Source organism: Neodiprion fabricii, chromosome 2, assembly GCF_021155785.1.
Source record: "Neodiprion fabricii isolate iyNeoFabr1 chromosome 2, iyNeoFabr1.1, whole genome shotgun sequence".
NCBI lineage: Eukaryota > Metazoa > Arthropoda > Insecta > Hymenoptera > Diprionidae > Neodiprion > Neodiprion fabricii.
This window is the reverse complement of record NC_060240.1, coordinates 8,653,743-8,680,194: the sequence shown is the minus strand read 5'-3', so window position 1 is coordinate 8,680,194 and position 26,452 is coordinate 8,653,743. Positions and strand designations below refer to the sequence as shown.

At 41.3% G+C, this 26,452-nt stretch overlaps 1 protein-coding gene across 1 annotated transcript in view; it reads right to left on the bottom strand.

Moving 5' to 3' along the window:
• The window catches only part of LOC124174642 (extracellular serine/threonine protein CG31145), a 47,896-nt gene extending 28,179 nt beyond the window's left edge, over window positions 1-19,717 (bottom strand). Inside the window, exon 1 of the mRNA XM_046553938.1 lies at window positions 17,085-19,717. Coding sequence (XP_046409894.1) covers window positions 17,085-17,587 — 503 coding nt within the window. The 5' untranslated portion in view covers window positions 17,588-19,717. The remainder of the gene's footprint in view (window positions 1-17,084) is intronic.
• Window positions 19,718-26,452: the final 6,735 nt, after the last annotated feature.

Sequence of the window (26,452 nt, the reverse complement as noted above, 5' to 3'; positions counted from 1 at the left end):
TACTTTTGTTTTTTCTTACGCAACCTTCGAAAAAGTTAGTTTTCAGCCTAAAACGAAGCCTTGTGAAACTGGAACTCGGTACGAAAATTGTAAAATGTGTCTCATCCGGTTTGTATTTTTCAAACACTCTAACCAAAATATCTCGCAAGGTCATACAATTTGGAAAAATGTTTTTCGTTTCATTTTGTAGATAATCCAATTTTCTATAAAAAATTTTAAAAACGTCAAGGCTACTATAGGCCTATATGTTCATCTTGTATTAGAAACGAACGTTTAAAGTTGAGTGCACTGAATAAATGCATGAAGATGCTTGTTGCCTTGTAAATTTTTTTTTCTCAGTAGTGTTCCAAGCTGATACAAGTAATGTCACGTATTAGTCTGAATGTTTTTTAAACAACATTTCATTATCTAGAAAATTTAACCAAGAACAGCTTCCTGACTTGTATGGCTTTCGAGATATTTCGGTTAGAGTGTTTGAAAAATTCAAACCGGATGCGGCACCTTTTAGAATTTTGCTACCGAGTTCCGGTTTCACGAGGCTTCGTTTTAGGCTGAAAAATAACTTTTCCAAAGGCACGCAAGTCGGAAAAACAAAATTTAAAACAAAGAACCACCCCAGTCTTTACTTTGCAACTTAAAAAATGTTAATCAGTTTTGTAACTGAAACATATTCTCCGGTGTGTATTAGAATAATTAAAAACATCGATGCCACAATAAATTGATATTGAGGCCTTGTTTAGCTGATTAAAAAAGAGAAGAAAAATTTACCAAACCAAGGTGACAGATTTAACGTTTTAGCAAAAACGAGCAACCGTAGTGCCGAAAATTATAATCACACTAAATAGTTATTCGTGGAATATTTAAACCTATGCATTCATCTTGTAAAAAACTTTCCGGTGACTATAAAAAAAATTAAAAATTTTTCCAAAGTGTAACGACGCGTGTCACAACACCGATGAAACACCGTGCTTCTATAATTAATGAATGACAAATTCAAGGATCCGTGGTACTCGATTATGCCTATAATATGACACGAGTGGTTGGCTCCGAAATTATGTGTATAAAAGGTTTAACGGATCCTTTGTCGCAGGTTTGAAAGGGTCGGATGTAAAATCTAATTAAGAAAAGCTCAGTTTGTGTATATACGTTCACGATATTGTCGGTTGATCGTGTCTATTGTCGGAACGGAGCGAGAGACGACAGTCCTGATTAACTTTAACAAAATAACAATCGAGTCCTTCGCCCTCCAGGTTTCGGTGTGTGAAATTTGCAGCTCGGCCCAATTGTACCTACACAAGGCGGTTTTCCAGTCAACGCGGATCCGTTGTAATTTTCTCGACAAAAGATTTACCGATTCCCCGTCGCGCTTTTGTGTCTTTTATAAATTCATATTATTTATGAAAAATGCAACCGGCTCTCGACGAGATCGAAGTTCACTGAATTCTATTCTGGAAGGTGAGTCGGGGGCGGGGTTGAAGTTCCGAATTCGAAGAGTTCGATACTTGAAGCAAAGAAATCAGAATTTTACGAAACAACGAAGTTTCGAATGGTCGGAATCTCGGAAAATTCAAGTTACGATAGAGCAAAGTTTCGATGAAGCAAAGTACCAAAAATTAAAAGATCATTCGTCAAAGTTTCATTCATTCAAGTTTCGCCACCGAAAAATTCGGAATTTGCTACATTCGGAGATTTTTAAATTCCGAATTTCGAACCCACTCCATAAATTGAAATTGTTGTAAATTTGAATAATACGGCACATATTGTGTCACTTTATTCTTCCAACTTATTTATAGAGTCGTCAGTATCGATGAAATCCTGCAGCATTTTCAAGCCTTGCAGATAAAAACATTTATTTGCATTTCAAATATTTATTTCATTTCATACGTCGCTTCCTCCATTCTGAGATCGTAACTTGTCAGTTTCGACGTTTATAATATCGGGCAAAACAATTTCTTCCGTCTATCTGCAAACGTATCCACGTATAAAATGTCAATCGATGTCGGTCACATGTAATATGAAGACCAGACATTGGCTCGCCACACCTGTCACATCGACTCTCAATCTAGTAACAATAAAATTGTTTTCAACAAAACCGTTACGAAACCGACGAAAAAAACAACACAGCGAAACCGATGACGGACGGTGAAACAGAAATATCGCTACGTTTTTCCCCAACGAGTTCGAGCTGATTGACTGTTCGTGATTATTCGTTCCCTGAATTTGTTTGTTTCTTTTTTTTTCCCCCCTTTTAAACATTTCTCTGCTCAGTTTAAATCGTCAAATATGTCGGTAAAAAAAAAAAAAAAAAAAAAAAAAAAAAAAAAAAAAAAAAAAAAAAAAAAAACAACAAACAAACAAACAAACAAAATTCAAACAACTTTTCGCAATCCCTCGACACGTTTTACCGTGGGTATGTATGTACATTGCGAATGGTTGACAAAGATTGCCGGAAAGTTAAGAAATTCCTGCTCAGGGACTTAACGGAGTAAATTATACCTAATGGGACGTAATTGAATTAATTGCCAGTAGAGGTGGTACACACACTCGCATCCGAATACACATATATATATATGTGTGTGTGTGTGTGTGTGTGTTTATGTATAGAGACGGGGGATTTGTACACGCGTTGCCACCCCAGTACTCACCTAAATCTTCGCAGAAGCCTCCTCTGCACTCGCAGTTTTCACCAAAGTTTAACAAGTTTCTAAGATAAGGTGCTTAGTTCGTCTCGCAAAATTGGAGAAAATACAAATTTCCTCCTTGTATACATTATATACATACCTATGTATACGTGAAGTGTACACGCATAAATTTAATATTATATATAATTACGTTTAACACGGTGCATCAATTATTTATTTATTTATTTTGCGAGAAAGAGAGAGAGAGAGAGAGAGGGGGGGGAAGACACAAATTGTTTTAATTGCACTGAGAAAAATTTCATTTGTTACAGTAACTAGAAAAATTCAATAAAACAGGTATCGTTAAAAAAACTGTTTCAATATTGTTGGAATTACGAGAAACGAGGCACGCGTAACCATTTTGCGCTATTGTCGATCCTTTTTTGGCAATTGCAACGCAAAATCAGTTTATGAGGTTTACTCTACGTTTTTAGTTAAAGAAGGCTTCAACGTCAATTTATCGTTGCACAAGCATTAAATTTTCCCAACAGTTGCAAGAAAATATAGCAACAGTGATCGTAATGAGAAAGAATAGTAACGGATACTAGACTTTCCGGTACCAGGTAGAAAACTAATTTTCATTTTCTACCTGGAACTATATTTTTCGATTGTGGTAAAAAATGAAAATAGTTGAGGACCGAGCGGTAACCTGAAATAAAAATTTCTTTCGGTGTACCTGACGAAATTTGTAACTAATTGTACCTTCACAAAATTTATTCTCATTGTAATATAAAAACAAGATATTTAATTTTACACTGTAATTCTTTCTTCGTATTACAAGTATAAACAAATATTATTATTAAGTGTAAAAATGTCACTCTGCATCTCGAATTTCTATTTTACACGCGGTTAGACACGTGTTAATAACAAAACTATCGAACGTAAAATTCTGGTACGAATAAGTCTACGACGTTTTTCCTTATTTGTTGAATTTTCTTTTCTAATTTACTTCTCGTCGCATGTTTTCACGAGAAACGGGAAAACGTAGACGCTGTATAATGGATCGGTTATTATAGTGTTGTAAAGCTCACGGAGCGGGCGAACCGAAAGGCGTCGCATGCAGATTTGTTGTAATTACCGCTTGAATTCCAAGCTGTATTACGTCCGAATGAATTCGACAAATTACGCCCTCAATTTTTCGCCATAATTTTTCGTTTCCCCTCTCACGTCTTCAAAAAAGTTTGATAAAATAAAACCGTCTTGCGTTTCATAACTAAACTGTTCTGTCGTACAAAATACTTCTGCAAATTTTCTGTAACGCAATATACCGTCGATATAATTATACACAACTTATCGAATTATTCTAATACGTAGAAATAAGTGGTCCAGACATTACAAAAACATTAATTACATGACACCAGCACGCGTGTTAAGAAAGTCATGCGATATCGCGTGTGTGTGTGTGTGTGTGTGTAAATATTATGCGGAAGTATTCGCAAACAATTTAGAAATAAGATAAAAATTTCTTATACAATGTACGGCAATTAGAAGCGGATACGATATGCGGCGCGCATGTAACACGTTACAAAAACTATTTCGGTTCAATACAAAACGTATTAATTAATTCCAAGATGTACCTCGGGTTCAATTAAATACAGGAAGTTCGAAAAAATTACTGGTGAAAACAATTAATGCCAGTGTAAAAAAACAAAAACAAAAAAAAAAAAATTCCCAGTTACAAAACTTATAAACCGACTATGCCGTGTTTTTTTTTTTTTTTTACTTTCACATTCATTGAACAGCTTAAGCTTCCCGTCGACGCGAGAAGTTTTGCAAAATTATTTTGCGACGCAGCATGATTTTGCAGTGATAATAAAATTAGATTTCTTAGCGTTCGGATAAACGGCAAACTTCGTTCTGTTTCATATTTTTTGTTGTTTTTTTTTTTTTTGTTTTTCTATCTCTATCGCGCGTACCTAGTCAAGGCTCGATGGATCCGTAGTCGAAAGATACAAGTTTGAACGACGACAGCCGAGTTAGTCTCTTAACTTTAAAGGGGAGCGAAAAGAAAAAGGATACAGAGAAGAAAAAAGTTAGAAACGCAGCAGGAGGCTGATGGCCACTTGAGTCGCACCGAAGGCGAACCTCAGAATTGGTACTACTTTATTTTTCAGTTGCTACGGTGGCGGATGCTTGTGGTAATAGAAAAAAAAAAAAAAAAGTTTGAAAATTTGCCAAGAAAAAAAGCTCGAATACCGGGTATTTTATACGCACACATACGCACGATATTATCCCAAGGTTCACCAGCTCTGTCGAACGATTCGCGAGCTACGCGACAAAGAAAACAAAAAAACAAAAGTTGAAACAAAAAAAAAAAAAAAAAATCGGCAGGTGCGACGTAAATTATTTTTTGCAAACACTGCGAAAATTTGCCTTGCGCATAATTTGCGTCGAGTTGAATAAATTAATATGAATTACCGACTAAATATATCATTTATTATCACCGGTGACAACAGTGAGGTGAATTTTTTTTTCTTTTTTTTTCGTTCCAAATCGAGACCTGATTTCTAACAAGTATCTTATAAATCCCTGCGACCACCGTTAAAAGACGCATTTTCTTCGTTTTTTTTTTTTTATTCGCGAGGTGGGTGAATGGAAATTTTTTTCGTAAGAAAATAAACAATTCCGCGCATGTGCCTACATAAAATTTATGACTTCGATTTACGAGAGCATTCACTGATCGGTATAAACTACGAACGTCCTAGATGGAAAAATCGACTCAAGCAACAATTCCGATGGAATTGACAGACGTTATCCATCTATCACATATCAAACACATGCAAACCGCGTGATTCAACCCTATATAGTAGATACAACTCATACACGCGAGATGATGATGATGATGATGATGATGATGATGATGATGGTGCCGAAGTGCCAGGGACAATAATTATTATCCTGACGATATTTGCTCACATGAAAATATATCAAGTGCTACAGCATAGAAGTAAGTAAATCAGTGACTACTGAATTGTACTGAATTGATTCGAGGGTTTTTCTTTCCAGCCCTTTGACGATCGGTTGCACAGCAGCGGCTCGTTAGCAGTGTCAGGTTTTATTTTTTTCTTCCCTCCTCCTTTTTTTTTCACGATACAAATTGGCAGGCGCCGTTGATCAGCCACTTGATTCGTCGAATTAAAGGACGGTTCCACGTTTCGTTTCAACTCGCTGTTAATAAATAACGCATAGGTACAGAGGAAAAATTCCAAACGAGCGATTATTTTACGGAAATTTTTTACACGATATTTTGGAAAAGTTTTAAATGAAAAACACGTTTTTATTCTTTGCAACAAGCCAAACGTTTCAAAAGACACAAGTTTCGAATAATCTCACACGTTTGGAATTTTCCAACAGCGTTCTTTTTGACGAATTGTATGGAAAGGAAAAAAAAAAGAAAATGAAGCACGTTTTCTTTCGTCTTTCACGAGTGGATTACTATTGCCGATGTAATATTATTTGTCAAATCATTAACTGCGACGTGTGTCGAGAGATTTTTCAAAATTCTCGCCGCTCGTTTTTCATTCAAAACCGATACACCGTGGAGTGTGCAAAAAATGACAAAAAAAGAAACACTCCATGTAGGCGTGATAAATCACGGACAAGCCATGGATGCCCGTGGTCTTACTCGAGTTATAGATATCTCGTCGTTAGCGTGGAAATAAATCGTTTTTGCAATATGAATTCGTGGCAGACCTAATTTTTGTCCCTCTTATTTTTTTTTTTTCCCCCGCGTCACAACCGCGACGACTTTTTTCATCGTCGCGGTCTTTGTACGACTTTGAAATGAAAACCGATAAAAAGGAAAAATAAAAAAATTTAAAAAAAAAAACAAAATAAAAAATTACGCTCATACACGTAAATGTGGAAAAATTTACGACACCGAAATCGAGACTCGCCTATGCCGACTCACTTGCGCACTTCCTGCTGAAATCTGGGGAGGGGGAGAATTGAGGGCTGAAATTTATCGAAATGACGGAGCAACGACGCACCGTGGGTGAAAATTTTTCCTCCCTACCCGGACGAGCCGAGTGTAATTAACCAGCATCAGCTGAACGGGGAACGGTGGGCTTGTCAAAATATGATGTACGACCCCCGTCAATATTCAACGTTCTGACCCACCGTTTGTACTATCGACACCCGCAAACACAGTGCAGGCTTGATTCTTCCACGAGTCGATCTAGGCCATGATTAAATCAGTGCCGATTGACGATCAGCCCTAAAATGCTGCCACGCATGGATCGCTGGATTCAAACTGTACTCGCGGTACATGAAATATCCCTGTATTTTCATTACCAAGCTTTCGTTTTTACAGGGGTAAATAAAACGGGGGGGTTCGAAATTGTCTGTAACACGCAATTTGTCTATTGAATAAAATTTTCCAAAGTTCGATTATGGGGCAAACGTAAGGAGGCCTTTAAAAAAAACTCGTCGTTTTACGTCTCGGAAATGATTAGGAAGGATTCTAGTTAGCGAAATATTGACGAGATGATCTTTTCTCCGAGTATCATGCATTTGAAAAATGAGCGATTTATCCTAGCGAATTTCAATCTCGACGAATAAATATCCAAGCAATGATCGGTTCGTAAAAAAACAAAAATGAAACCGACAAGCGAGTTGTTTCCTGTGCTACTGTAATATATGCAATGCATTACGCAGAGGTTGAATAATAATTTTAATGAAAATACGTCCGTTTGAGATTAACTTTTAATCTCACCGCTCCACAAACTCCAAATGAAACCACGCAGTGCGGACGACTCGAGTTACACTCTCAACTCCGTCAGCGGTTCGAAGTTCAGCCATGCAGCGTTATTTATTTCCACATGCAGGATGGGAATATAATAATATGCAGTCAGATGTGCAAATTAAGCTTATATTTTATTCGCCGTATGTATACGTATACCCGTAAATACACGGGTCAGCCGAGAACGTCGCCGACCGCAAATTCCGCGACATTTATTTTTCATTTCATTTCTTTTTTTTCCCTTCATTTTGCGTATAATATGCCGAAATTTTATCATCCATGCCACGATTTCATCTCGCTCCAATTTTTCCTCCAATTGTAGCGGAATAGTTGAATAACGTAGGATGAAATTCGCACGAGTATGAGAATTCAGGAGGTTCAGGTGCTGTCTTGATTGTTATTTTTTCCACGTCTTTCGTTACAAACCGGTCGCGAATTCGTAAACGTATGTTTACCCCTCCCCCCCCCCCATCTATCCTCGAGAAAAGAACACCTGCCCTTTTTTTTACACACCTTATATACCTATTTACTTTCATTCTCCGGTTGCGAATATCATCTTCCCTTGTTCAAGAGGCGCGAATTTTAGATCGGTACGAGACGTGCAAGCTCGCTGCTGCACCGCGTCTTCCCCACGGATTTACGGCGTCTGAATCTTGTACGTATCGTCTGAGTCTTTCCCTCGAGTGTGTTCCGGAGTCCGTAAATTCGTCGCGCGGTGTGATCAGGTCTGCCACCCTAAACGATGGTATTCCGATAGTTCCCCGATTCTTGCGAATCGGATAGAAAGAGATCGAGAGAGAGAGAGAGAGAGAGAGAGATAAAGAGGGGTGGAGTTTGACGGGTCAGCCGTTGGAGCTGGTTGGTGGAACTTTAAAGATAGGCTATCTACGTCGAAAAGGTGGTCACAGCCTTTGGTCAAATATTTGACTCGTTTTTTGTCTTAATCGTGCAGGGCGATGTTGACACGGCCGGATTCTAAGGTCCAAAGAGCTTTCCACTATGGCTTAAAGCGCGAGGCGACTTGTTTCGGACGATGGTCGCCGACGGAGTAAAAAAAAAAAAAAAAAGGTATAAAAAGAGTGATAGAAAGAGGGGAGGAAAAAAATTTCCACCGTGAAAGCTCGCATTGGATAACAAAATACGATGCACGGAATATTTAGGCTCGGTATAAGTCACGGTGTGAATCGTGATTCTAAAGCGTGACTGGAGAGCGTCAAATTTACTCTCCTCTATCTTCTATCATCGAGAGCTGATACCAGCCCTACAGACTCCGATTGTGAATGCCTCGCCTATGCATAGGACCAGACCATGCGTGTTCGTCTGTCCAGATAACGAACAATCAACAAGCGACAATCCGTCGACTGTCCTGCGCAACGGGCGACCAGCAATTCCATCAGAAACAGTACCGACTGACCGAGTATAACGTCAGGCACATATATACGGAGTGAATTGGTAACAACCGAACGGTTTAATGCGCATGCGCTGCAATTTGACAGAGATAGCAATTGTTTTGTCGGGGTGACCAACGTTTTTCAGGTTATATAAATCGCGGCGAACCGTCATCTGTACTTCAGAATGTTGGTAGCCGTGACGAAACAATTTCTCGTGCTCTCGAGTTTTAGCGCATGCGCATTGAACCGTTCAGTCGTTAGCAATTCGCTCTGTACGTAAAGTAAAATGCATAAATGCCTTAACCTTCTTACGAATTATGCGACAATGCATCCCATTTTCTCACGTCATCTTCTGCATCGTCGGTCGTTGTCACATAATCCGTATGAAATTGTACTCGCATTTTGTTTCAGACCGAAAACAAGTTAGCCGGAAGATCAAGTCATTTATGCGTCTTACTATAGGTACCTAAATTTGAAAAATGAAAAAATTTCAGCACTCCCAATGTGGCAAAATGAGACGAAGTAACGCGTGGGTTTATTCTCACCGAAGGCCGAAAACAGCTGATGGGGGTTGCTAAACGGCGATAAGAGTGTCTCGGTTTCACGGTTAATCTGGACTGCTAATATTATCCGTCAATTCGCATCCACACGCTTCGTCAAATCGACGAGACTATGATTCAGCCTGCAGTTCCCCGGTGGATTTGCAAGCTGAATGGCGACCAGGTCTAGGACTTTGTGAAGTACATTGCACTTGTGCACTGTTCCGCTCGTATTATAGACGGCATCAGTCCGGTATGACACATAGACTGCCTTCGGGTTGGTGTATGGAAACGCAATTCCCCATGCGGCGCATTGTTGCCTTCATGTTTACGTGCTTGTGTTAGTTTGTAGGATGCGGTTATACAAGGATTGTCGGCTCGCATCGGTCAGTTTCAATTCCGGAATACAACCTTCAAACTGATAGTCACTGATCCCTAAATTAGAACCAGCTGAAACACGTTAACGGGTCTTTTTGAAACGTGTGAATTGTTTCGAGGCATGGACTGAACTGGTCCACGTGGTTCTCGATCGGATGAAAAACCAAGTTGGTGTCTAGTGAACAATATAAAAGGACAGGTGAATTACCATCTGATTTTCTGGATACATTGATGCATCTTTTTTTAAATTCCACTGGATACACTAACCTCGTTTTTCATTGGAAGAAGAACCGTAAGAATTGATGTCCAGGAAGAAGGTATCCATAAGCGATTTTGCAGTTTGCCCAACCGCTAACTCGACTTTGGTGTAAAAACCCCGCAACTTTTGAAACTCTTACTTCGAGCTGAATGGCTATTGAATTAAAATTGATAAACTTCCATCCTGTTCTCACTTTTTCATGAAATATTCAGGTGCAGTTGCATAATTATTCTATATCAAACGATAATTCCTACCAAAAACCAGTGAGGAAAGAAGGACGCACCGTGTACCGCGTATATAAATCTGCTTAGGTGTCTGGGAGAAAAGTCCTCTTGAGAGAAAGTACGGATGCCCTGATTAATGGTGTCTCCAAAGCCTCTTGTGGCGAGCTTTTGATCCAGCTTGCTTGAAACAGTCGGAGTACAAGAAGGTCGAAAAATTTTTGGATTCGGATCTTCCTCGGGATAAGAGTAAGACGAGTGAGGATGAGGCTGACATTTGCAGCGCGGAGCGGCGGTGTGACGTAAATCAGTATGTCAGCTTTAAGGTCCCCTTCTCTATCTCATCAACCCTCCTCTTCTCAGGAGCGAGCGGTTTTCCTCTTGAGAAGCACGAGATAATATTGAGATCTTACGAAAACGTTCGCCCCTCTATATCTCTCTTTCTCTCTCTCTCTCTCTCTCTCTCTCTCTCTCTCTCTCGCTGTCTCGCCTCTCCCCTTATCTTACGGAGCTTTCGCCAGGTGTGTAGACTAATTTGCTACGGATCAATTTTACGTGGGTATAATTGAACATGCGCATATATACGTGTATGTATACATATAATACGTAATTTCGAAGTCGTGAAAATATTTGCGTCAAAATTTAACCGGTGTTTCGAAATTTCAGCGCAATTAAATTCCTCGGATAAACATTACAAGTGAAAATCTCACGGATACTTTGTGACTTGTAAAGTAGCGATACTCAGAAACTGAATTCGAGGTAAGATCTTCGAGGAGAAACCGGCGGGTAGTTGAAGCGAGCGAAGATGAAGTAGGTACTACTCCGAATACAAGAGGCCAGAGGGAAATTCTCTTTAGAGACGTTTTCAGCCCCTCAGGGAATACCAAATTATTTTATTTAGGAGCTAACGAAGTGGAAAAACAATAGACAGCTCGGTTGTTAAGCGTGCCTAGCTCTCTGCCCTCTTCGTTTGGTATTTTGACTTTCCCTTAATTTCACTCAGGTATTCACGGTCGGGTTTGTTACGCAAGGAACTGGAGCTCGGCTTCGTCGCTACACGATTTTTACCAAAAATCTTCTTCATGTGCGTTTAGATTAGTTTAGTCACTAGCGTGCCTGACTTCCGGCAAAATCTACCGGCTCTCAATTTTTTGGAAGCTATTAACAATTTTTCGACTCTACGATCAGATTAATTCGAACGTTTTGAAAGATTCGCCATAGAAATGAGAAGAACACAAAATATAAGACCGACTTTTAGCTACGTTGTTGGTTGAGGTTCCGAGAGATGGATTTCGGGAGGCTCAAGTTAGTAACGTCAAGGTGATTGAAACGTCAGGAATAAAATCATTCCCGTTTATCATGGTCTACAAAATTTCAGACGCTCCTAGAGGCGTGAAGTAACGATGTCCTCTAAACATGCATTGTTGCAGTAACGTAACTAACTTCATCCTCACAAAATTTCACATGACTAAAATTGAGAACAATTCTCATTAGACTCACAAACGCGCAGGCGACTATGCATTATTCAGTTTGCAGATTTAGCAATAATAATTGTGACACGCGTCCTTGACTACTTCCTGCCCTCCTCGCTCCGCGGGCAAAGGCGAACAAGGAGAGAAACATTATGACGAAGCATCGTGAGGATATCGTACGCGTGGATGCAGGTCAGAGAACGGACGCAGTACGCTTCAGCCGTCCAGGTTTATAAAAGATAGAAAACGGTACAACAAATGCCTCCGCGATAAGCGAATTTGCTACGCGTGCGCGATTACTCGTTGACCCCACCACGGTGTCAAAGTTCACACCGACACGCGCCGTGGGGTTTTGTTAGCTCTAGCGTAATGCGATTGCAGTGAAACAACAGCGATTCCAGCAATTCCCTGACTCAACACACCGCACTGCACAGTGCGAAACGTCGTCGGCTGGCAAACCCGTGCATAATGCATAACGAAAATCCACCGAGTGCAGATAAATTCATTCACCTGTTTCCGATAAAGGTTCTACAGGTGTTACAATATGAAATAAACCTGCTTTTTAGACCACCGTTGAGAGTATCTACCGGCCTTCAAACACTGCCAACGAATCTTGTTACATCAAAGCTACCACACCACTGCAACGTACCTCCACGTTTCGCGTCAAATTGCATTAACACACCAATGTGAAGTTGGAAAAGACGGAGAGCGGCTCGAAAGCGACTATAACGCGATGTACGAGTCACGGATGAGCGAGATGACTCTAATGGGTCCGAGATACACCGCGTGTGACGTAGATACATACACTGTATCTCGAGCTTCCGGCAAGGTTTATAGTCAGATAAAAATTGACTGTAATGGGACTAATGCGCACGTGGGTTGCAATGGTGTTCAAGTGGTGTCGTTAAATGGCGAAAAAAAAAAATCACGAGCGGGTCGTGCAATCCTCCGGTCTGTTCATTCGGGCGGATATATGGTAGACAAGCCGTACGGTGGAAGCAAGTCTTCTATTCGATGACGAATAGACGATCATCGACGTCGTGAAGGCTCTTTGAACACCGCGACTGGTGAGGTGTGGGTTCACGCTTCGTCTTACGTCACAGCCGGTTGAAAACCCGAGCAACATTCTTCATTGTACGAACTCGTTTTCACCCATTCATGTATGTCTACAAATCCCAGCTTCCCTATTTGCGAGGCGTTATAAGGTATACCTGTACATGCGACGACTCTACGACGCAGAACGAAGCTGTTTCTGGTGGTGACTCGGGATATTTTTCGCATCGAGAAACGCGATCGTGTTTCAACGCTCCGTGCGGTTTCCCACCCGTTAATACATCCACGGGCAAGATTACAGCTTAACGAGTACTATCCGCACCGTTTCAGAAACGGGACAAGACTGCAGTTAATGTTATGCTCTGGAAAACAGAGATGCATTTCTTAAGAAGAAAGTCTATTCAATTTTATTACCCTAGACTCGTATCATCCAGTGGTAAGTTAAACCGTATCTATAATTCTTGACTCGAAACTGGTTTGTTTTACGAAACACATTTTGGCGATTGAATTAAAATTGAGGCGTCGATCTCCTTTACGCTTTTCAAAACACACGAGAAGATGCTAATCGTTGGTAGTAGGTATAATAAACTGTTTACAGTCCGCTCAAATGACACTATAACACACTGAGACGGCGCCGCAGGTCCTGTTTATGCACAACAAATTATAACCACTCGTTTATATCGAGTGAGACAGGTTTAACCGCATTGCAACTCCGCGACCACCTCCACGAATAACGCGTGCAAGAGAATCGAGTCAGGTGATCCGTGGAGGCAGCGATTTCCCAACAGTTATGGTTGTTTGTCGGGACAAATTGGAAGTCGTTAAATTCAATTTTCATTTACTTCCATTTTTTTATGTCGACTTAAGAGATTCTTAGAACCATAAATGTAACGAAGGATATCGGATTCTCGTTGCATCCTACGTAAGTCATTCGATCTTCAACGCTTCTTCGTCTAAGAGAGCACGCCTTTGACGGCTACGTAGACGGGACTAGCTGGAGGACGATAACGGAGCAGAAAGCTACTCGTAAATTATTTCCGAACAAACGAGGGAAGTCGATCCCCCAGTGCAACGCTCTGTGACCCGTCTATGGTTACGGCACTGTGTCATCTCTCATCCCATAGTCTTGTGGGATATTACGGCATTGTGGCAGGCTCGCATATTCAGAAACAATACAGTCTACTCCCCAAGCAGAGATCCAGCGTATCCTGCTTTCAGCCTGTCCGGTAATTGAGACACTTGCGATTCAACTTGACGGCATCTCTTTACCCGAAAATGTCGTTAGCTAACGTTATTTCAAACCTGATCCGACCGAGGGTATATACGAAGAGTTAGTTTTGCCCGACCACACCGGTTCTAAAATTTCGATCATCCCATAAGGGCGAATGAACGAGGTTGAAGTTAGTAACGTTATCGTAATGAAACATTAGAGAAAAAATCACTGTTTTCTTGTTTTTACAGTGTTTTTCAATGAATTGAGACTGCAAAATATGAGTATGTTTTGTTTTATTACGATTACACTAAATTTCGAACAATTCCAAAAACAGGGAATAACGGTTTTTCATCACCATGAATCTTTACGGTAACGTCACTAACTTCAACGTGATATTAACGAATGAAATGTTTAACACTAGAACTACCGGGGTAAAATGCAACATGAAGTACAAACTTTCAAATGAAATTGTAAGACCAGTCTAATAAGACAAAAATAAAATTCACTGCATTACTGCTTTAGGTATTGTTGTAAATGTCATTACATGATTGGGAAAAAAACGAAAGTTCAACATGAAGTAGAATTTTTAAAATAAAATTGTAAGATAAGTAATTTTTACTGGTATGATAGTTCCAGTGTTAAGTACCCAGTCACTGGTCCTCCTGTCCTTTTTACAATTAATATCTGGAAACTACGACGTTTAGTAGGTACGTGTCGCTAAACCACTACGCTTACATCATTCCTATATTTATCGGCATTGAGGAGCTTTTAAACACGATGAATCACAGTGAATCACGAGGGGAGTCAATTGACGCACGTGATGTTGAAGCTCTGATGATATGGATAAAAAAAAGTCACCTTTTATCCGAAACTGGTCCCTTTCGCTTACGATTTATTACCTTCGATACTCAGGCTATTAATGCGGAGCTAATTGAGAACCCCGTCCGCGCGTGACTGTCATCGCGATTAAGAACCAATTGGCAAGGTCTTCCGGTGTCGCTTACCCCACTGCGTATTATCGTAACTTGGGCACGGATAGAGACGCGCTGCGTAGCCGCAAACCGTTGCGAAATTATAACAGGATATATATTATACCGTCTACGTATACCTGTACACTTGGCCTGAGATCAACGCGATCAACACGAACCGCGAAGCGAGGATCGAGACACCCAGTCAGACGGGATCAGGATCTTTGTCCTTACGCCCTTGAAATTTCTACGAACCAGAGACGCCGAGGGGCTTCAACCCCGATGAAAACGAGTCCTTCTTCTTCTTCTTCTTCTTCTTCTCCTTCTTATTCTCTTTCATCGCCGAGCCGAGAAAATGAGTCGTGCAAAGAAAAGTAAAAGAGAATAAAAAAAAGTAATAGTTCTTCAATGGTTGCCATTAAGTGTTACCTCCTCGGAGCATTCAGTGAAACACTTTTTTCATTTCGGTACCAGCGACGTAATGAGCAAGAGTCCGAATAGTCGGCAAAACTGTTCAGATACTTGCCAAACTTTTTTTCCTCTTTTTCAACACCTCGCCGAGCTATTAAATATATAATATACATCGGTGTATTATGACGTGGTGTCCAGTAAAAAATCCGTAACAAATTCAAGGAGATTTCTAGGACATTTTCAGATTATTCAAGGACATTAAAAATATATTTCCAGGACACATGAAAATTCAAAGACAGTTTCCAGGACTTTTGAAGGACAAGCAAAATTCAAGGACATTTCCAGAACCACTGGCGAGCATATAATGAGTTGCACAGGGTATCATCGGTCCTCCGATTGCATAATTTCACACCCCAAAAACAATTCAGCCAATTATCGAAATACGCGGAACATAAGCCGGAAGTTTGCGTAGCTGTGACAGAGGGAATTGCCAATTATACTACAACAAACCAACCGACCGACCGACCGACCGATCGACCTTCATCACGCGTACTACTTATTTACGAATTTGGTATTCCGCAACTGTACCCGCGACTAACGCGTTGGTAGCCTGAATACTTTGTGCGGAATATCGAGTGCCATCGAAACGTTTGATGTGCCAATCACTGGTCAACGAGAACGAGTTGGGGATGATGGATTTTTTTTTAATACGCAATTGACAGCTACTGGAGCATTGATTTACTCATCACTGGGTTTAAACGGTTTTTTCACCGGGTAATTATATACAGAGGACGAGGTACGGCACGAATTAGACTACACGATTCTTGGGTTAGGATTGAATTAAATCCGGTGGATTTCCGACGCGAGAAAATGATAAATCTGGTGAGTTTTTGGGGGAGGAGGGTGGACAAGGAGCAGCCTGTTATCTAACGTCAAGCCCAGTTCTCCATGGCTCCGCAAATCTGCACTATATTACCGAACGATAAAACGCCGGTTGAAGTTTGGTTACACGTGGCGATGCTCCCGGGTCCCGTTCCACTCCCAGGAGAGCGTCCCTGAACCCTGGATCCTGAATCCTCAGTCCCGAATCCAGAAGGTTCACCCGGATATCTTAAAACGAGGGTTTAAAGTTATAACTTAGGATTAAATGGTCTTGGTGTTCCGCGTAACTCTCATCCGTATCTCTTGGGCTCGTGGCGGCACTCGGCTCGCCTTACCTCAGTGGCTTGCCTCCTCCGTTCCGTGCCATCCCACACCATTTCATTCCGGTATCACTGTTTCTGATTTCTGTCATTGGGACAGGCTCACCTGGACCAGAACCTCAAGGTCGAAAATGTGTAACGAGATTCGCTACATTCCGGAAAAAAATCACTACCGTCGCGAGGAGAAGAGGCGAGATACGTTTTTCCCTCTGTTCTGGCATTTGAAATTAGATAGTCCTGAAGGACTGGAGCGTCTCGAGGGAGTTTTATTCATAAGAAAATCTTATTGTCCCAGTTTATTAGCCCTTTCGAGTATAATCAGGTAAAATTCAGGTGAGACGGACTCGCGAGCCGTGTCGTATAACTAGCGGCAGTCAAAGTAAAGACGGTCGTAAGACGCAAACACCAATGCTCGGTCGCAAAACCTAGGAAATTCAGTTTGAAGGAATATTGTACAGCTCAAGATGTTTCTTCTCGAACGATGTGACGAGTGAAACAGTTCACACCCACCAACAAATGCCTACGAAAAAAGATCGTAATCATGGTTCTACTCACTTTGGTTGAATGTGATTGAGACTGCCGATGGTGGGATTGTGGCTGTAGTCCTCGCCGCTGATCCTGACTACGCCATCGTCGACGTTCACGTTGTAGCCGTTTTCGGCGATGTCGACGAGGTCAGCGAAGTCGTCGTGAACCTCCGGCTTATCGGACTTCACCGATTTCAGTGCATTTTCGGAGGGCGTCTTGTCACCCTTGGAGGACTGGGCGGTTCCAGCGGCGTCGAAGCTCGATATTTCCTTGCTGGCGTTTGGCCGCTGCAAGAACTTCCTCCGGAAGCTATTGTAGACAGTTTCTTGATCCGGATCATCGCCTATTCTAACCCTACCGTGACTCGGAACCAAATGGTGTCCGCTGTACCCGAGGTCCATCTGAAGGTCGACGACGAGGAGGAGCGTGAAGAGAATTGCAAAAGCGCTAAGACCGAGGATGAACCTCTCCCGAAGCCTGATCATCCTGATGGTTATCTTCATGATTGAATCTTTGGTCAGCCTAGACATAGGAACTTTGTCTTTACCGTTGTAAATCGGCGCTATATCGCCGGACTCGAAACCGTCTTCGGAAGACGAAGTAGAAGAGGAATTACGTTCGGAAGGTGACGCCGATCGACCCGATTCCACCACCTCGACGGACACTAATTTTTCACTAAACTTATTTTCACCACTCTTAAACACACGAGCCAAGTCCAAATCAGGTTCGCAGAGGCACTCGACGCCCTTTTCGCCGGATGATAAAACGGAACTTGAACTATTACCGATACTCCGCGAATCTATCGAAGCTCGACGTGTCTGCAGGGGCGAGTTAACCTCGCTAAATTCACTCCTATCCAGTAAAACCTCCCAGTCTATGGTCTCGTTCGACGCACTTCTGTTGCTACGACCCGTCGTCGAGTTGACAGGGCCGAAACTAAAGTCCAAGCTAAACTTTGAGTCGTCGTTCGAAGATACCGACGGTTTCCTTTCCACGTTAAAGTCTCCGCTCAACGATATCTCAACCCCCTCTTCTCTTTCTTCTACTTCCCTCTCAACTCTTAAGGGGTTGCCTTCCTTCGAAGGAATCCGGTCACCGGGTGCTGGCTTCGGATTATCGGCGCAAAGTGAGGAAAGGTGATCAGCGGGTCGAGTGTCTTCCTCGCTGACGGAAGTTTCCGTGTAAAGTAAGACTGGAAACCGATCCGAAGAAGCCGACTCCCCACCGCAGTCGCGTTCCTTGGTGTTCGTGCAACTGTTGAATTCTGCAACTCTGCATTTTATTCGCTTAACTAAAAATTCGTTTTCTGCCTTGGACGGCGACGAACGACTGCTAGCCCGTGTCGACTGGAGTCTAACGTCGTTATCAAAGACCTCGGGGTTATCGCGAATCAAACGTTCCCGTGGCCTCTGAAACGACAAGGCGTCTTCTGGCGGCGGGGAAGATTTCAACTTGCCCGCTGCAGCGGCTCCCCCGCGTCCCTTTGCTCGGACCAAATCCTCCTCGCCCGATCTCGATCCCTCAAATATTTGCGAACCCGAGTTCAACCCTTCGAAATTTCTCCGATTAACCTCCGGTGTCCGAAGAGTCGACCTCCTGGCCTCACCGCCAGGAATGCTGGACCGAATTTGGTCGGACAATCTCGACCATACGGGAGGAACGTTCTGGCGTTCCAAGGTCTCTTGACTCCCAGTTCTCCCAACGCAGAAATCAGGAACAAGCTCGTTTCTCCCGAACTTCTCCAACCTCCTGCGAAGCAATGCGCGCTCTTCGAGAAGTCTGAAGTTGTCTTCGGACCTTATAAGCTCGTCAACGTCCTCTACGGACACGCTTTTCGAGCTGGTATGACTCTCGACTTCCCGAAACAACCTCGATCCACCGGTTATCGGCGTTTCCGGTCTCGGAAGCCTCGGACTGGCCCCGGCCGAGGACGGCTTCTCCGGTTCCGGTCCTCGGTCCGGATGATGATTTTCCTCTGTCTCCCTTCCCTGCTCCTTAGCCTCGCGATTTGCCTTCTGCACCTTGAGCCAATTCGAACGCCTCAACGAGTTTCTGGTCAGCCCCTGATCGCCGAGGGGTCTTTTCCGCGATCTTTTCCTCCTGAGAGGAGCCACTGGACGTTCCTCGCTCTGGACGCTTCCCAAGCTGTCGGAACTCTTGCTGGAAAGCAGCTTTCTCCTGAGGAGCAGCGGACTCTTCTGGATGTTCCTCACGAGCCTTTCGCAACCCTCGGCAATGTTCTCTCTCGACGACTTGACGAGACGCTTAAGGAACGAATCGTTCCTCGACAACTTCGCCGCCCTCTGGGCTTCGTGGTTCACGCTCAGTCTGTCAACCTTGTCCACCCCCTCGTCCCTTGGCACCGACGAAACTAACTCACAAACCACTGATCTCTCGGGACGATCGCCTTTGCTGACCACTATCCTCTTCGACGGTTTTATCCTGTCGCTCAAGCTCAGCTTTAGCCTTCTTCTACTCTTCCCGCATCCTGCGGACTTCGACTCCCCGTCTTTGACAACCACCGAATTGGCTATTTCCTCCAAGCTCGAAAGGCTATCTCGGTATGTCTGGTGGTCTGACTGTACTCTCGCTACGTTTGAACCACTTTCGTGACATTCTTCTTTATCCAGATTAATCACCAACGTAACACCGTAACAAGCCTATAAACTGTCGGGGGAATTATATTCACCAAAGTACCTTTTACGATATTGCACGTTCGGCTCGTATTTTTTTCTTCGTTTCGTTAACTTTTCGATTATATTGTATTGTGAAAATTCAACATATGACACTTTTCATCCGTATATATATATTATTTTCTTTTTGAAATTCTTTTAGTTTTAAATTAGAATCTTTGGAATGCGCGGAAATGCACTTGGTCAGCCTTTTTAGATCGGTTGATTATTACCGGAGAATTGTAATCCTGTATGAAAGTTTCGTTTATCTCGTCGCCTCCTCGCTGCAGCTCATTGTCATCTCAACTCGTTACCTGGATCCTCGTCGCGGAGATTATTCTCTGAAAAATAAATAAAAAATAAGGACAGTTAGTTGAATCGCATATAATAAACTGGCGAGGAGTAAATAGAAAAAACTTGGAGGAAGGCATTCGCGACGCTGGTGGAAGACGGAAACCTCTTCATCTCCATTTTCGCCGCCCTGTACTCAAATACCCCAGATAGCAACACATAAAATCTCTATTTACAAGGTATGTATGTACACAAATAGTGCCTAACTGCCGTTCGCTCGCATCTTTGTGGTTATCACCCAACAGTTATCGTTAAAAAGTGCACAAGAATTCCGGCAGCCCACGATTCAAGATATCGGACTTCGATTCAGAGGTCGATTCTTACTGAGATTTCACGATCTAAATTTACGAGATATGCAGATACGCGCGTGTCTCTGTGATGGGGGATTTTGATAAGAAATTCTTGCCCTCCGTTAAGAGAGGAAAAAACAAGGAATTTCTCGTACGGAAAATCCGTAGTTTGGCGTTTTGAATGTGCGTTTATAAATTTGTGGTGTTTACATCAAATTTATGCTTTGGAAATATTAATTTAGGGTAAAAAAATTTGAATGACTTTTTTTTTTTTTTTTCATTGAAATCAATATTTGTGGGTTTCAAAAAGTGGGAATAAAAAATTAGAATGACTGTTTGATAAAAGGACCAAATTATCGAATTTTTAAAGACGTGAAAATCTAATTCGTACAATTATCAAATTGTGGAAAGCCCGAGTAAAGTAAATTGAAAATTTAGGAAGTCCAAATACAGATATATATATATATAGGCGAAATATAGAAAGATCAAAACCATATAATCAAGACGAATTCTGACCATTCTATTTTTTTACGTCTCAGTACTTGAACTTTCTACATTTTTAAATTCTACAAAGTAAATTTTCGTCTAGTTAAAAATACGATATTGTGGCCCTTCAATTTTTTCATCATTCTATATTTTTAAATTCTCGTAAAGAGATTTGATATTCCGATTGAAATCGCATCAATTCGAGGCTTCGTTTCAAGTTATTTTTATTTACATACTTTTTTTCAGACATCGATAAATAACCGAAATCGCGTCAACTTGAAGATCGACATTTCGCAACATAAATTTAAGGTTATCAGCAGCAACAGCAGCAGCAGCAGCGGCGTATAGAATCAAGGATTTGATTCTGTAATACACCGCGACCAATCCACTGTCGTCTACGAGAAGATCCGCGCGGATCCACGCTCTTCGGAGCGTAAAATTGCCTTCCTGTTTCCGGATTCGAAATTCAAACAGACTTATACAAGGTAGAGATACACGGGGGGTTAAATTCTATACGCGCGATGCATTAGCCGCAGTCGAATCCGTTGACTTTACGTCATCTATACGCACGCTGTTACATATTATGTTACATATACATTCGATATGTCAAACTCTTGTAATTAACCGTCACGGTTGCGTAGTTGCACGATTGCGTACAAGATACAATTATAAATACGATAGCGTAACTTTGTTACTGTCTATCTGTAAACAGCACGCAATGTCAAAGCGTGTCGGCACGTACAAAAAATTAACGTGAGCGATTTGATTCTGATTGGAAAAGTAGGTACATGGTAAGAAAAAAAAATAAAAATACGAGAAAGCTGGGCGAAATTTGATTAAATTAAAACGAAGTATGAGCTAATATCGGGGGACGAGCAATAAGTTGCCTGAGAGATAGATGGAGAGATAAAAAGATAGAGGGAGAGAGAGAGAGAGAGAAAGGCTCGTTCGTTTCCGACGATAATTTATTACGGTAGCTCTGAAAGAATTGGAAGAAGAAGGTGGCGCAAGTTGATATTGTGATAAAAAGCGATTCCCTTCCCCGCGTCGAAAGTTGTTTGGTTGGAAATAATTTGAAAATTTCATTATACTATGTGAGGTAGGTGTGATAACGTACATTGCGCTATGTGATTGGATAGTGAACGGTGATTGCACATTTTTAGGAAAAAATTATATCATGCGCGAGTACACGAGTTTGACTAACATACACTGTAGACTCGACAATATTGAATAAAGAAATGGACAAGAAGTATTGATTCCTCAACTCAGCAAGATCCTCGAGACGTATACCTAAGGGGTGGGTTGATGTTCCGAATTTCAAAAGTTCCGAAAGCGCCTAATTCTGAATTATTTGGTGGATAAATTTGAAGTAATGAAATTAAACGTTTACGAAACAACGAAGTTTCGAATGATCGGAAATCCGACAGCTCAAAGTTCCGAAATTTCAAGTTACGACAGAGCAAAGTTCCGAAAAGCAAAGTTCCGATGGAGCAAAATTTCGAAAATTGAAATACCATCACACAGCGCAGTTTAATCAACGAGTGGGTGCGAAAGATCAGAAAAACCGAAAATCAGAATGACCAGAATTCCGAACGTAAAAATATCGAAAATCGAAAACAAAGAAAGGTCAAATTTGTGAAACTTCACCAAGTCATAAATTCGGAATTTCGATGTTGAGAATTTTTAAATTTTCTCATTTTGCATTTTCGGAACTTTGATGTATCGTCAAAGTTTGATATCTTCACTTCAAGTTCCGCCACCAATAAATTCGCAATTTGTCGCGTTCGGATCATTCAAATTCCAGAATTTCGACCCAGCTCCATACCAAAATGAAGTGGATAAACTTTACCGGGAATGAACTGAGCCACCAGAACGCTGGTACTTCTGGATACTGCTAATTATACGTAGGTGAAATCGGAGGTAAATTCACTAGGAATATAATTATATATAGGGATCGGCAAGGAGAGATTCACGGGAAGTGATGTTGATGGCGGTGGTTTCCATTTCACGTTAGGATGGACGGCGACCCAGCCACCCGTTCTGGATACCCCAAAGGCCTCCCATGTTCCTCGTACAAATCTAATCAGTCCTTTGCGAATAAACCGCCTCGCCCTGATGCTCTGTCGCACCAATTTCAAATTAACTTTCAAAATCCACACGAGATACGATGACGCGCGACTTGACAAGCGCCAGTTCATACCTGCGGCGCTATCAAAGAGTGGGAAAAAAATTTTGGAATGATTTTAACGAGCCAATTAAAGTCGCAAAGACGAATCTAAAAGCCGGGATTCACGGCGATCGATTAAAATTCGATGCAGCTTGTCTTTTCGTTCTATCAGCAAGAAATGTATTGGAATAGAAAATTTAGGCAAAGAGATACATTATCATTCCAATCTTTCGTTACGATAACGTTACACTAACTTCAACATCGTGCAAATAGCGAGACATCGATTTTCAATAAGATCAATAAAATTATACGCCAAGTGTCGCAGGCGAAAAAAAAAAAAAAGAGAGTGAAAGAAAGATAGTCGCTACGTTGATAAATGATAAGTTCGATGAAAAGAGATTGATTCGTTACGTGTTACACGTCGGAATTACCGGCAGTAGCTCGTAGTTTTGATCGACAGTGAAAAATAGCCGAATATTTTATTTATACACTCAATTCCCAATACATTGTACATCGGTTATTACTCGCGCGATGAATTATAACAAAGCGAATCGAATTCAGCCAAACACTTATTCCATCGTAAAATTTTTACACAAGAATACAAAGCATCCGCCGTATTTCGAACCAACTCGAATCAATGAATACATCGACGATTGTGATCAGTTTCCGGTGTCCATCTTGTTTCCTCTTCGTCTGATTTTCGATGCATTTAGCACAATGCGCGTACTCGCCTCTGTGAACATGTCTCAGTAAATAGGTGAAATCATGCCGCTTTGATTCTCTTTGATCAACTTGATTCACGAATTCATGGTTCCAGAGTAGCCCGACTGATGATCACCAGCAACTGAACGTGTAATTAGCGTGAAAATCACCTGACCAAACTTTTTCAAAAAAACATTCTCGATACGTTTGTGAAACTTCAAAGGCTAACGATTACGGTCAAACTCACAGAGTAACGTTAAATGGACGTATGGAACATAGTCGCGCAATGCGAAACTCAACTTCAGATCAGAGTGTTAATTAAAACGCTGGCCAAAAAAGCTGCCAACGCTTCTTCCACACGTATCATCGCGGCGGTGTAAGCATTTGGCTGAATGAACGTTCGACTATTACTATTGTTTTTGAAAATTTGAATCAGTATAAACGATGCTTCGAAATTTGACGCGAGTTGAAAACGATTATTAGTTTCGGTTTCTTCATTTATCTCTGTCATCTGTAGTGATGTGCGATTAATCGATTATCGATAATCGTTTTTCCTATTAATCCATTAAATAACGGTTTCGATTCATCGAAGTTTCTTCATAATAATTGTGCAGTTCATGCCTGGTCTACACGCTTCGATTATGTTGGTGCGATAATCAAGATACCCATTATTACAGGGCATCAGAAAGCGAGCGATCAATTACACGATCTGAATGAACATCAATAAATAGCCGAAACTCGACTCAACCGCTCGGAAACATAACCTCTTCGCGTCTATTTCTTGTCGACACGAAGTAGTAGGAAGAAAACACTCTTCGAGTTGAACTGCCTGAGTGCGATTTGAGCGCCTCTTGCGGAAAAAAGTGAAATTTTCGCTATAATACGTAAAATAAGCAGGGCGGTGATCCTAACCTATAATCGGAAAACCGTGCTGTAAACATACTTCATAAATTCTTAAAACACGAATTTGAAGTGAGGGAAAACCGAGTAATTGCTTTTCCAACCTCAACTGACATTAATTCGTAATATGAAGGGGGGAGAGCGGGGCTTACACCGCAAGAGGTGTTTAAATCGCACCTTGACAATAGAATCCCTGTAAAACAGAGTCCGATCAATGGCCTCCATTTTGGCCGCCATTTTCTGACGAGCCGAAATTGTGGCAAGTTTTAAACACGTAGCTAAAAACGTCGATGTTATACGATGAAAATATTGCAATATTAGCTTAAAATATGTTTAGTCATTGATATCAACGTTTTTAGCTACGTGTTTAAAACTTGCCACAATTACGGTTCGTCAGAAAATGGCGGCCAAGATGGAGGCGATTGACTGGACTCTGTTTTATACGGACTCAACTTGACAATTCCTCTTACGTTGCCCCAAAAACTCGACGAACTTTTGAGCCGAGCGCTGCTTTATCGTTGTCTCCTTTCCACTAAATCGTGGTTGTCAATTACACGATGGAAGTCGATGATAATATTCACATATTCGCCCCAGTTTTAAAATTATACCAATCATGGTGTGAAAAAAGATAGCGATCTCGGAAATCTCTGCTCGAAGAAAAAATCGTACACCCGAATCTAGAACGATAACTAAAACCTCTAGCCGCTGTTCGCACGCTATGTTTATATATACGAAGCGCTATTTGGCGCACGCAAAACATTCCAAATCCGATATCAATCGATCCGCTCAATTACATACAGTTATAATCAGGGAAATTGAGGAACATTACTATATTTACATATTATGAGAAAGTGAGGTTAGTTACACGTCCCTGTTATCATTGGTCGACATAAATGTACCAATATAATCATAGCGTGTCGATTAATCGATTAATAAAAAAGTAGACTAGTCGAAATCGTCGATTAATCGATTAATTGGCAAAACGATTAATCGAATAAGCGATCGTTCGAAGCTGCCGATTAATCGATTAATCGGGTAGACGGTTATATAATACAGAAGCTTATTGTTAGCGAGTGACATGTGTGGAGATCAGAATCACTCGGCACTGCTGACGTACGGTTTTTCAAACTTTGGCATCGTTATGAATTGCGTGGTATTCAAAAAGCGGGCAGAAGTGCCTTCATTCGTCTATACATAGGTTACATCATCAAGTTTTGAGAGTACTTGACCCGACTCACTTAGCACGGATTTATCCGACGTTGAACTCTGACGCGGAGTAAGTTATTAGAGGCGGAATGGTTCGGTGATAATTCGCGATGACATATCGGACGGAAAATATCTGTTCCAATAGAAAACTAAGAAGCCTAACTTGCGTGTGTTGAAGTAAGAGGCGGATAAATGAGGAAAGAAAACTGAAATGAAATGTAAAAATATTATAAGATCCGAAGGATATTTGTGGAGCATGAATCAGCTGAAAATATGATTCCACGAGTGTGTTCTATAAATATTACCCACCAGTTGAGCCACTTTTTGTACAACTTGTGCCGCTACATAGGAAAGTTGGAAAGACGATGTCGGTATTTTTCTGACAAAACAAATACTGGCATTTACACGTCAAGACGGTGAAATAAACGTTTTGTTGACAAAGTGGAGGAGGAAAACATAATAAACAAACAAACAGCGTGAGTAAAAATATTTTTTCACTAAACCTTTCCGACTTTGCCTGTATAAATCCCCGCATCTTTTATCCGATCCACTAATCGATCTATGTATTATAATTCCAGGGAGAGCTTATTCGTTTCGCACAATCACGGATTGGACAGATTG